Source organism: Chanodichthys erythropterus, chromosome 1, assembly GCF_024489055.1.
Source record: "Chanodichthys erythropterus isolate Z2021 chromosome 1, ASM2448905v1, whole genome shotgun sequence".
NCBI classification, from domain to species: domain Eukaryota; kingdom Metazoa; phylum Chordata; class Actinopteri; order Cypriniformes; family Xenocyprididae; genus Chanodichthys; species Chanodichthys erythropterus.
In genome coordinates this window covers 35966624-35979824 of record NC_090221.1, presented here as the reverse complement: position 1 = coordinate 35979824, position 13201 = coordinate 35966624, and the positions used below count along the sequence as shown (strand labels likewise).

The window sequence follows — 13201 nt, the reverse complement described above, 5'->3', positions numbered from 1 at the left end:
GGCGCAGTTCCTCCAGCCCCTCGGTGGGAAACACCATCTGAGAAAGACTACAGATCCATCTGATACAAAACCATCATGTAACTTTGGTTTTGATTGAAAGATTTTTAATTGTTATTTAAAGAAAATAAATATTTATATTCAGCAAGGAAACTAAAGCTAAGCAGCCAATATGCTTGATGTAGCCTATGTGAGTGAAAAACAGAATTTAGTTAGGCCTATATCTTTTTCTATGCCAGTTCTATTCTTTTGGTCTCATAACAGAAACTGATCATTTCAGCATAAATAAGGCTTGACAACCATAATGCAGCAGAAGTGATGTGTGAAATTATTGAGCCTGCTTGTGATCGACTGTAATATACTGAAAGACAGTGATTAAACGAGTCACGCTGTCGCTCCTGGTTTATTTTTACCTCACTTTGAGGAAACAGAACAGAGAGAAAACAACACACACAGAAATCCACACCATAACCTTAAGAGAGGAAGATCTCAGAGAAGCTTAATGTCCTTTTCAAGTTTAGAGATACAGTTGAGAGCTTCAAAGTGTCATCTGTGATGGTAAATTACCACATCAAATAATTTTAAACTGTCCCTCAGTTTAAGACAAACAATAATAAGTGTTTACAGTAGTACACTTACAATGGAAGTCTGAGGGGCATTTTACTTGGATAAATGTTTCTAAAATAGGTACATAAACATATGTGTTAAAACGACATGATATATGTAACCCATGTAAATGTACAGTATGGCCTGTTTTTCTAGGATGAAACGCCACCTACAGGAATTACATGTGTAATGCATAACCAGGAATGATTAGACTCATTTACAACACAAATAAGGCACATTTTTGTACAGAAGAATTAATAAGTGCTTTAACAAGACCATTATAAGCGCATCACACTGTAATCACGATTTGCGTTTGTTTTTACAGACTAAGGGAAAAGCTGAAATAATTTTCTGTGGTAATGGATTATGTCACAGATGATGTCGAGAGCTCAAGTAGCCTACATTTCTTTAAAGGAACACTCCACTGTTTTTGAAAATAGGCTCCAACTCCCCTAGAGTTAAACAGTTGCATTTTACCGTTTTCGAATCCATTCAGCTTATCTCCGGGTCTGACAGTATCACTTTTAGCATAGCTTAGCATAGTTCATTGAATCTGATTAGACCGTTAGCATCTTGCTCAAAAATGACCAAAGAGTTTCGATATTTTTCCTATTTAAAACTTGACTCTACATCGTGTACTAAGACCAACGGAAAATGAAAAGTTGTGATTTTCTAGGCTGATATGGCTAGGAACTATACTCTCATTCTGGCGTAATAATCAAGGAACTCTGCTGCTGTACCATGGGTGCAGCAAGCGCAATGATATTACGCAGCGTCTCTCACAAATGTTTCCATGGTTGCAAGACATGCTCCCTGTGCAAACAGGGGGTCACAGGCGCTGCGTAATATCATTGCGCCTGCTGCACCAACTTTGATTTTCCATTGGTCTTAGTACACGATGTAGAGTCAAGTTTTAAACTGGAAAAATATCGTAACTCTTTGGTCATTTTTGAGCGAGATGCTAACGGTCTAATCAGATTCAATGAACTATGCTAAGCTATGCTAAAAGTGGTACCGCCAGACCCGGAGATTGGCTGAATGGATTCGAAAACGGTAAAACTCAACTGTTTAACTCTAGGGGAGTTGGAAAATGAGCCTATTTTCAAAAAAAGTGGAGTGTTCCTTTAAATAAGAGCGATTCTGAATCAATTATGAATTAATGTAAATTAAATGACTTTAAGGGATAGTTTGTCCTTGTTTACTCACGCTGGCACCCTTCTTTCTTTTATGGAGCACAAGAAGGGATTTAAAAAAATAAAAAGATTCCCGATCACGCTCATCTGAAGTCTGACGTCATGCGGTAGCGCTTCCGGGTCTCATTCCACAAGAAAACAACAAATGGTGCTAATATACACACATGATGTGGTGTAATACTACAACAAATATATAATTATAATTTTATCTCCATACCAATATTCCGGATGGCGAGACAATGGTTCATCTTTTATAAATCGTTAAAATATTCATGTCTGTGACGCTGTGAGCACGAAGACTGTTGTGTAGACTGTAAGTATTTAAACTTTTAAAATGACTGATGTTTAATATGAATAAATAAACAGCCGTCGATGGCATTCTCAAGTGAAACGAGTCGAGGCTTGGACCCGGAAACGGCGTTCCTTACGTCATGACTTAACAAGCGGATAGCGACCAGCATCAAGTTTTTAAAAACGACTCAAAAGTATTACAGAATCATCCTATGTTGTACATGCACTATATTCCAAGTGTTCTGGGGGCATACAATAAGGTTTAGAGGAAAACAACTCGAAATTTAATGTATTCTTTAATAAAAAATCCTGACTTTGACCGTTGGTCTTTTCTGCACGCTGCACGACGTGCGCGTCCATGAGGATCTTTTAGCGCCAAAGTTCTTCTTCTTGTTCGTTTTTTTGGCGCGTTGCATCCTGTGTAGCGCCACAGTTCACTCTGACTCGCCCAGAAAAAAACAACAAAACACTCAGTTTATGAGAAATCAAGATACGCGACATGGAATACAATCCCTGTACCTTCTTCTCTGAGGTGAACATTTCGGTTGTTTGTCCTAACAAGAAGTTATGGTGTTTACATTTGTCATCTGACAGAGTTCCGGTCTGGAGATTAAAGGGATAGTTCACCCAAAAATTTGTCATAATTTACTCACCATTGTTCTGCTGAACACAAATATTTGGAAGAATGTCAGTAACCAAACAGATCTCGCCCCCATTGACAAAAAATACTACGCAAGTCGATGGGGGGCGAGATCTGTCAGGCATACTTTTTTTGGGATCTCTAGGCGTTTTGTTCCATGTCGCATATTTATTAAACTTGATTTATCACAACTTGTGTGCTTTTTCTGGGCAAGAACGAATCGCTATTCACTGCCATTATATGTACGAGCGCCATTTTTGTTTTGTTTTTAATTCTCGTTTTGTGGTTCATAAAAAGGGCATACGGCATTAAAACAACATCATGGTGAGTAAATGATGGCTATCCCTGAAAGCTTTAACAGCAGATGAGTCTTCAGGAGCACTAGACCAACTAACCGGGTCAAACCGTGAAGAACTCAAATCTGAATCAAGCACTAACAAAGTACTGGATATGTATTTTATGAAAACCATCTAAATCATGTCCAGGTCATATTTTACTCCAATCAAAAGGCAAAAAATGTGCACCACAATTCAAAAGTGTAAGATTTTATTTTATTTGAAAGAAATAAAAAATTTTATTCAGTAATAAATTGATCAAAAGACAGTAAAGTATATTGTAAAGTATAGATCATGATAGGACAAATTTATGCTGATTTTGGGATGAAATATGAGCCGGACATTTCTGTCAGATTCTTTAAAAATGAATGAATAAAGGTGTCAATATAAAGCATAAAACAAAAGGGAACAGAGATTTAGACAAAGTAGAGATGAGAAAACAACACAATAAGCACATTTCAGTTCAATCTAATCTATTTACAAGACGATCCAGTGAATCCAATTTACAGAATTCTTTGGGCAATAAATTCAGATCAATAACTTTAAAACAGACTCTCAGAATCGATTTCAAAGCCCCGTCGTGATGACTGTGATTAGCACACGGAGCACATGGTGCTTTTCTCAGAGCCGTGGGAATCACAGGAGCTGGTGGGAGACTCCATTATCGAATCCCGGCCATCAAACTCAGCCGAGTCGAGCTCAATGTGCGGATCCTGAAGACTGCTGTCCTGTAGAGCGTCCTTATAATGAGACTGAGAGAGAGTGTTTTGATTTTATCTTTGTGTAATAACTCATCACTCGTCCATGCAAACACAGAAATCACACTCGGAGAATGGGATCTCACCTTACTGACAGACGTTTCTTCCACCCGACACTCCTCCATCGACTCCTCCAGAGAGTTTCCGGAGGTTTCCATCTTCATGCGGTGAGAGCGGATGGATTTCACATCGTCCTCATCTTCACCTGCCACTGAGGGAAACACCTGAGGAGGAAGAGCAATCATAACAACCAATAAGTTAATCAATCAATAAATTAAATTGATCAGTCATTCAAAATAAGGCCAGAAACATGCATTAAGTAAAAAGATTCCTTTATTATTTCATGTTGACCTTAAGTTAGATCAATGCTTCAAAGTCCATCTAATATAACTGCTAGGGACATTTAACTTCAAATTTTCCCTTTCTGCTCATAATATCATGCATCTACCATCACTTCCTCATCACTGGGTGGTTCGGGGGCAGAAATGGCGGCTTTACTGATGGTCTGAGCTTCAAACTGTGGGCAAGCGGCCTGAGCGTTTCCATCTTTATCTCGCTTTCCTTTTAGCCAGTATGTCTCGATCTCCACATTCCCCTGTCAGAGACAAACGTTTTGGAGTAGTTTAAAGCAAACATGATGGTTACTGTAGTTAGACTAAATCTTGTAGTTAGACTAAATCTTAAATCTTATCATCTCACTTGCACAAAAATGGATTCAGTTCTCCTCAAAATGAATAAAAACAGTGAAATGCAATTCTCAGGATGTTACGCAAACCTGCAATAATTAAATACGTTAATAACACAAATATACTTTATGTATTTAATCTAACTTTATTAACTAATGTCTTTGCTGCTGACCTTTGATGATCCAATTCAACCATACCAATAAGCAAAAATTACTTTAGATAAACAGCACATTTCATTTTTTTCATTCCAGAACGGCAGCACAGCTGAAAGGTTTGTTTGAGTTCAGGTGTGAATTTGCATTTCCTTCAGCCTGAGGCGTATAGGTTTTATGTCGAACATCAGATGAACAACAGGAAACAGGTCTCATCGCATCCGCTTATCGGAGAAAGTGTTAACGGTGTGGTGAGAAATCTAGTTTCCCTTAGGAATCGGCTCTCCTTTAGGACCCAGAGTGATCCCATTGGTTCAACGTACTTTTAATGGATAGTATTTTTAGCGCCCGATTATAATTCCTGCAAAATCCCGTTATGATTTTTATAGTTTAAAATGTGTTATTATGACCATTAATGTCTTTTAAAGACTTTGATCAGGCATTAGCGCCTGGGTCCTAAAGGAGACCCGATTCCTGGGAGGGGGGCTCGATTTCTAGCGGGACTCGATTTCTCACCACACTGTTAAAACTTTCTCCAATAAACGGATGCGATGAGACCCGTTTTCCTGTTTGTTCATGTGACATTCGACATAAAACCTATACGCCTCAGGCTGAAGGAAATGCAAATTCACATCTGAACACTAGAGGGCGCAGCTCAAACAAACCTTTCAGCTGTGCTGCCATTCTGGACTGCAGAAGAATAGGACACAGGAGAAGAATGAATTGTGTGTGTTTAGCGGAGGTTAAGCTTTGCACTAGTTCAGTTTAATTCGAACCCCTGCAGACAGTCGGTCAGAACTGTGTAGTGACATCAATGAGGAATTCACTCAGCACACTCCAGAATATCTTTCAATGAGTTTACTGATTAAAGGTAAAGCAAAAGGGTGTGTGGTTCTGTAATGAAATACAGAAATAACTTTACATTAGTGATAAATTTACATAAACATTTACAGGTACAATCATCATACAATAGAAATCTTTACGGATATAAATTTAGCTACAAATTAAGCATTTCAATACAATTTAAAGCATTAAATACAGGATATTCAACATAAGTCCACAAGATGGCGCCATTAGCGCATTGTTGGCAACTGCGTGCATTCAAACTATGATAAACAAGCACTTAATCACGAAAATAACTTGCTATAACATTAACAGATCTCGCATGGAATCACAGATTAATTATAGTAGTTTCAAGTTAACATTAAGGAAATAAATGTGCAGCACAATTGAGTATATAATGCCGTAAATATGTAATTACATGGCGCAATGGCGCTAGATGCGTCTGAATCGCGGCATGAGAACAATTGGAAAATTGCACAAAGGAATAAACAAAACACACTTACTTTGTATGTACGCACACAATATAACATCAGTAAACTAAAGATGCTGTTGACCAATGTGAGATTGAGCAGATTAATCGTGGTAACTGCGTTCACTGCATCTGCTCAGCGCACCTGCTCTGCTCCCTTGGCACGTGATCTGTGATGACGTTGCAGGTTTCGATTCGTCATAGAGAAAATTAAAGGAGCCTTTTGAACAGCCGCCCCCGAATTCAGTGCTTGAATTCGTACATCTTGACAAAAGGACTTCACTCTGAATTACATCAATCGTCAGATAGGGCCGGAAGTTTGACAAGACGAGCTACTGGTCGAGTGTATGTTCTTTTCTCAACTTTCACAGTAACCGACCTTACTCTGTCATCCGAGCCGGGGAACACTTCAGTGATTTTCCCCACTGGCCATAATGCTCGAGGAAGCTGCGGGTCAACAACCATCACCACATTGCCAATTTGCAGATTCTCTTTTTCTACCCTCCATTTCTGGCGAGCTTGAAGACTGGGCAGATAATACTTAATGAAATGTCTCCAAAAATGATCAGCCAGCAGTTGACTGTGTCGCCAGCGGCGTTTGCTCAGGACATCGGATTCCTGATAAATCACCTGGGGCAAGGAGGCATCTCTACGTCCGATGAGAAAGCAGTTGGGAGTGATTGGGTCAATGTCACAGATATTGGAGGACGTGTAGCCAAGGGGTTTTGAATTGAGGATCCCTTCAATTTCAATTAAGACTGTTCTCAGAACTTCTTCCGTCACAGTTTGTGCTCCAATGGTGACTTGGAGAGCTGTTTTAATTGAACGGATCTCCCGCTCCCAACATCCTCCAAAGTGGGGTGCTCCCGGTGGATTGAAGACAAACTTGATTTGTTGGGAAGCAAGATGACTTTGCAGTTCGCTGTGCAATGAAGCAAAGGATTCATTCAGCTCTCGTTCTCCACCCTTGAAGTTAGTGCCTTGATCACTTAACAATTCATAGGGTTTCCCACGCCGCGCAATGAAACGCCTCAGAGCCATTAAGAATGAGTCTGAATCTATACTTGATAAGAGATCTATATGCACAGCCCTGGTTGTAAGGCACTTGAATAATATGCCCCACCTCTTCTCATTTCGACGTCCAATCTTGATTGTGTAAGGGCCAAAACAGTCTATGCCAGTTGAGAAGAAGGCAGGCTTAAATAGCTGTTGTCTTGCAGGTGGCAAGTCAGCCATACGGGGAACTTGTGGTTGTCCTTTCCATCGTCGACACTCTACACAATGTCGCTGGTGTCGCCGAACTGCTTCACGGCCTCGCAGTACCCAATAGGTCCTCCTTATCTCTGCGAACACTCGTTCTGGCCCAGGGTGGCACAGCTTTTCATCATAATCTTTTATAATGAGTTTGGTCACAGGATGTTGGGGGGCAAGGACAATAGGGTGGATTGAATCTAATTCTGTCTCACTGCAGCGTCTTAGGCGCCCACCTACACGAATGAGTTCAGTGGTAGGGTCAAACACAGGAGAGAGAGAAGCTAGCCTACTCGTACCCGATACTGGTTTCCCTGACTTCAATTGGACCATCTCAGTAGGGAAGGACTCTGTCTGCGTTTGACGAAGCACCACTAGTTCCACTTCTCTACGTTTGTCAGCACAAGCAATGTTTGCCACCCCATGAATCTGCTGGCTACATGCGTCAATTAATTCACTTAGTGTGTCATACTGCTGTGGATTTGGTAAAGGGATAACCGTAGTCATTCCACTGAATGCAGACTGCCTTAACTCGTTGCTCTGCTCTTCAGCTGGTAAGGATGGTTGCTTGGGCCAATTGGCTGGTGGTAGTCTTAGAAAGGTGGGCCCTTGACACCACTGGCTTCCTTCCCCGAGGTCATAGAGATGTTTACCTCGTGTTATGTTATCTGCAGGATTGTCTTCGGATTGTACGTAATGCCAGGTCGCAGATGCCGTGAGTTCTTGTATTTCTGCCACCCGAGTCCCCACAAACACCTTATAGCGGCAAGAGCTTGACAACAACCAGGTAAGCACAGTCATAGAATCTGACCATAGTGTTAAGGAACAGATAGGGATGGTGAGTTCAGTGACAAGGACCTTGGAGAGCTGGGCACCGCTGAGAGCTGCACATAGCTCAAGGCGAGGTATGGACTGCTGCTTTCGAGGTGCAACACGGGACCTGGCTGCCAGGAATGCAACTTCAACATGGCCTTCTTTGTTCTCTGTTCGCAAATAGGCCACTGCCCCATAAGCCTGTTCGGACGCATCACAGAACACGTGTATGTCATGTCGGCTTGACAGGAGATCCATATGTGGACTTGTGTAGCACCTAGGCAATGAAATCTTCTCCAAGTCACTCAATTCTTTCTCCCATGAGTTCCATGCACTGAGCAGATCCTCTGGTAGCTGCGGGTCATCCCAGTCACGCTTTTTATCCCATAAGTGTTGCACCAGTATTTTTGCTCTCGTGGTGTAGGGGATTATATAACCAAGAGGATCATACTGACTAGCCAGGATACGATAGATGTTGCGCATAGTTACTCTAGAGCAGACCACATTCCGATGTTTATAGTGTAAGGTGTCTGACTGACAATGCCAGAGAAGGCCAAGTGTGGATTCAGGAGTATCTTGCAGTCCCTGACTAAGCCAGAACTCACAGCTGTTGGATCTTGCTTCGGGTGGCAGGTGTGCGATCACAGATGGACAATTGCTGGACCACTGCCGCAATTCAAAGCCTCCCTCAGCCAGGAGGGCACAGAGCTGATCAACTAGGTCTTTAGCTGCATCTTTGGTTGTGAGACTGTGTAGACAATTGTCAACATAAAATGACTTTTCAATAACTTCTCTCACCTGGTCACCTGGTTGACTGTGGTCCAGCACATGCTTCTGCAGGGCAAACGTGGCACAACAGGGGCTACATGTCGTGCCAAATGGAAGTACCTGCCACTGGTAAACATCTGGAGCTTGGTCTACTGCCATGTCTCTCCACAGGAAACGAAGTAGTGATTTGTCATCAGGGAGCAGCCTCACCTGATGAAACATCCCTCGGATGTCACTGCTTATGGCTGTGGAGTGTTCCCGGAAGCGAAGTAACACAGCCAACAGGGTGGGGCTCAAGGTAGGACCTGGAAGAAGCAGCTCATTCAAATTCTGGCCCTTGTACTGGAATGAGCAGTTGTAAACAACACGATTCTTGCCGTTATGCTCGACCATATGGTGGGGAATATACCATGATTCTTGCATTTCCTCCACTTCACATGTTTTCAGTTTCTCTATATAGCCAGCATTCTTAAGCCTTTCAATCTCAGCCTTGTAAGCACAGGCCTGTTGGGGGTTCTTGAACAGCTTGCGTTCAATGCTTCTCAATTGTGGCAGTACCGCTTCTTTTGGCATGTGCAAAGTTGGCATATTCTGCACGCGAAGGAGCGGTGTAGCATACCGCATGATCCCATCAACATTAACTCTCACTGTTTTCTCTTGTAGGAGTTTGATGGCCTCTTGATCAAGCTTTGAACGCGTCACTACTTTCTCACTATGATAAGGGATTACATCCATCTGCCACAGCTTTTCCACTTGAGCAAAAAGGTCAGCATTGGGAGAAATGGCAGTAAAGAGGCACTGGTGAGAATTAAGCCCATGTTTGATTTCGTGTGTAGGGCCTTGTAGTGTCCAGCCTAGCTGAGTTCTAACGGCAGCAGGTCCACCTGGTGGGCCTAGACGGACAGGCTCAATGGGGGTAACAAGATGTGGGCAGTCTGAGCCAATTAACAGTACAGGTTGTACTCTGTCTAATTGCTGCAGCGGTAATCCAGCTAAGTGTCGGTACCTCCTTTGTAGGGATGCAACAGGGTAAGTCTGCTCAGCGAGACCAAGCCTCTCAGCTGTGAAGGCACCTTGAATGGAAAATTTCTTCTGTTTGTTGGTGACAGGAGACACAGTGAATGAGACAGCCGCCCCGTGAAGGACCTGTTGATCTTGTCTCACAGTTCGCAGTATTAGATCCTCAGGCTGTCCCTTAAGATTTAACTGCTGTGCCGCAGTGTGGAGCAGGATGGTCCTCTCAGATCCATCATCTAACACAGCATACGCTTCAATTGATTTGTCCCCGTTGGCAATTATAACTTTGCTCACTTTTAGGAGAACCTTGCGGCTGTAGAGGGGACGATCAACATACAAGATGTCCTTGGTTGTGTTAACCAGACAGGAGCTCTCTTTGCTGTCTGTTACCGTTGTGTCATTCACAGTCCGTTCATTTACATCATGCAAAATTAAGAGATGTTTCCTGTGACACATCTTACATGGGGCTTTCAGGTTGCATTTGAAAGCATGATGACTACGTCCGCAGCACCAACATCGATTGTTTTTACGGATCCAGCTTTCCTTTTGTTCCTTGGTGAGCTCTTTAAAGTTGGAACACCCATTCAAAAAGTGATTGACATTGTCACAGTAGGGGCAATATGCTTGTGATCTCCCTTTGAATCTAACAGGTTTAGACGTTACCTCGGAGACAGGTGCCTGAGTTTCACTTCCCAGTGTAGGTTTCTCAGTGCCCAGCAGAATATAGGTTGGTTTCCTTGGAGCTCTTGGGTCACGGCGGCCTTCCCTTTTCTTAATGTTGGATTCTAGTGGGATACTTGTCATCTTGGAGCCATCATCTTGAACTTGGAGCTCATACTCTAGCCAGTTAGAAAAATCGAGGAGAGTAGGTATGGTTACCCTCAGTGGATGTATGTATCTCTTGAAGCTTGTCCTCAGCTCATGAGGGAGCTTGCTTTGAAGTCTTGATACATGTGAACCACAGTCTAATTCAACAGTCCCCTCAGGTCCCAGCTGTTCCAACATGCTCACTAAAGAGCGCACACGGAGTGCAAACAACTTAAAAGCCTTTACATCTCCAGTTCTGATGCTTGGCCCCTCCATGACTTCAGCAATGTTCTGTAGAACCAGCTTGTGTGGCTGTCCGTACATCTTAATTAGGGCTTGCATGGTATCTGTATAGGGGTGTGTCGAGTTGCAATATGAATCAGCCACTAGCAGCGCCTCTTCTAACTGCAAATGATCTGCAAGGATCTGATATTTGAAACGTTCAGTGGCGTCATCAGGAAGGAGGTTTTCTAAAGCCATACGCAACCTTGAAAACTCTCTTGGATCTGCTGTCGTCAAGCAAGGTATAGAAGGCTTAGGTCCTCTATAGGTCCTCTCCTGGAAGTGTGGCAGCGCAGATCGTGGTACAGGGTAGGATTCACTGACACCCATGTGAGGGTGATTGCTGTCTCTGGAAGCCCTTTCATCATAGTGGATGGGGTCAGTATACGTAAGAGGCTGAGCATATGAATAAGCACCAAGTCTCTGAGTAGGTGTACAATAGCTTGATGTAGCTTGAGGCTGGCTATCTCGTATGGGTGAAAGAGTGCATGCCTGCACCTGTTCTGTTATCTGTCTGATCTGTGCAGAGGGATATTCTTGGAAGTCTCTGCCATGTGTGGAGGGTACTGGCTGGCTGCGACATGTTTCTGGTGCATGGAAACGAGGAGCTGGCACTGGGGGCACTGTTTTGGATGTCTCGGCCATACTTGTGGCTAGCTGCTGAATCTCACGTTTCATGATAGCATTTTCGGCTTTTAAGCCCTGCAATGCAGTTAGAATCTCTGGCAGATGTTGAATGCAGCTGCGAAGCTCATCATTTTCCCTTTGCATCTCTTTCCATGTAGGCTGTCGGTCCTGGAGATGTCGCTCTCTCTGCAAATCTCCCTGTTTATCTTGCCATTCGTCCTGTAGCACTAAATCACCGAAGAGTGATTGCTGACTTATTGGTGTGGAGACACGTGACTCACATTCGACATCGTCTTCATCCTCATTAGAATAAGTAGGTGGCCGAGATCTCCTCTCTAGTCCAGGCCTTTGTACTTGGAAGTCAGCTAGATATGCAGGTGGCTTTAGCTGTCGTCTGGGACGGACAATGGGAGGTTCTGGCTCTGGACGGGATGTCATTCTTCTGCAGTAATTCGAGCTCCGGCTCGAAGGACCATTTTTAGCGGAGGTTAAGCTTTGCACTAGTTCAGTTTAATTCGAACCCCTGCAGACAGTCGGTCAGAACTGTGTAGTGACATCAATGAGGAATTCACTCAGCACACTCCAGAATATCTTTCAATGAGTTTACTGATTAAAGGTAAAGCAAAAGGGTGTGTGGTTCTGTAATGAAATACAGAAATAACTTTACATTAGTGATAAATTTACATAAACATTTACAGGTACAATCATCATACAATAGAAATCTTTACGGATATAAATTTAGCTACAAATTAAGCATTTCAATACAATTTAAAGCATTAAATACAGGATATTCAACATAAGTCCACAAGATGGCGCCATTAGCGCATTGTTGGCAACTGCGTGCATTCAAACTATGATAAACAAGCACTTAATCACGAAAATAACTTGCTATAACATTAACAGATCTCGCATGGAATCACAGATTAATTATAGTAGTTTCAAGTTAACATTAAGGAAATAAATGTGCAGCACAATTGAGTATATAATGCCGTAAATATGTAATTACATGGCGCAATGGCGCTAGATGCGTCTGAATCGCGGCATGAGAACAATTGGAAAATTGCACAAAGGAATAAACAAAACACACTTACTTTGTATGTACGCACACAATATAACATCAGTAAACTAAAGATGCTGTTGACCAATGTGAGATTGAGCAGATTAATCGTGGTAACTGCGTTCACTGCATCTGCTCAGCGCACCTGCTCTGCTCCCTTGGCACGTGATCTGTGATGACGTTGCAGGTTTCGATTCGTCATAGAGAAAATTAAAGGAGCCTTTTGAACAGTGTGTGTTTATCGAACTAACAAACTGATGGAAATATCTGTGGACTTTTAAGGTAATCGGCTAAACTAGATAGTTATTTTTATTGTTGCCATGCCATATTTTATTCAATTTTTAAAATTCAAATGTTAGTGAGAAAAATAAAAATAAAAAACTTTTAGATATTAATCTGCATATGGAAAGGACATCAGTTATGCTCATCTTTGGTAAATCCTCTGAAGACGTCTTGAGTAAAACAGCTCAACATTTAACAAAGCACATACAAAAGACCTGAACCGGAAACTATGTGACCTGTTTTACAGAATACGTAAGTTTGTTGCACATAACCAACATTCATTTCACTTTTGGTGTGAAAGGGCCTTTACATTTGCCAAAAGCAGAT

At 42.3% G+C, this 13201-nt stretch overlaps 1 protein-coding gene across 1 annotated transcript; it reads right to left on the bottom strand.

Annotated features, from left to right (window-relative positions):
- Window positions 1-5356: 5356 nt before the first annotated feature.
- On the bottom strand, window positions 5357-12784 carry LOC137035655 (uncharacterized). The gene is made up of 3 exons (XM_067409187.1): window positions 12627-12784; window positions 6005-12174; window positions 5357-5552 (listed from the first exon to the last, which is right to left on the bottom strand). Exon 2 carries the CDS (start codon window positions 11971-11973, stop codon window positions 6265-6267), a length of 5709 nt encoding a protein of 1902 aa, XP_067265288.1. The 5' UTR covers window positions 11974-12174; window positions 12627-12784; the 3' UTR covers window positions 5357-5552; window positions 6005-6264.
- Window positions 12785-13201: the final 417 nt, after the last annotated feature.

Bases quoted from the DNA above. Each gene is read 5' to 3' on its own strand.
- LOC137035655 (XM_067409187.1), bottom strand. From the start codon at position 11,973: ATGACATCCCGTCCAGAGCCAGAACCTCCCATTGTCCGTCCCAGACGA.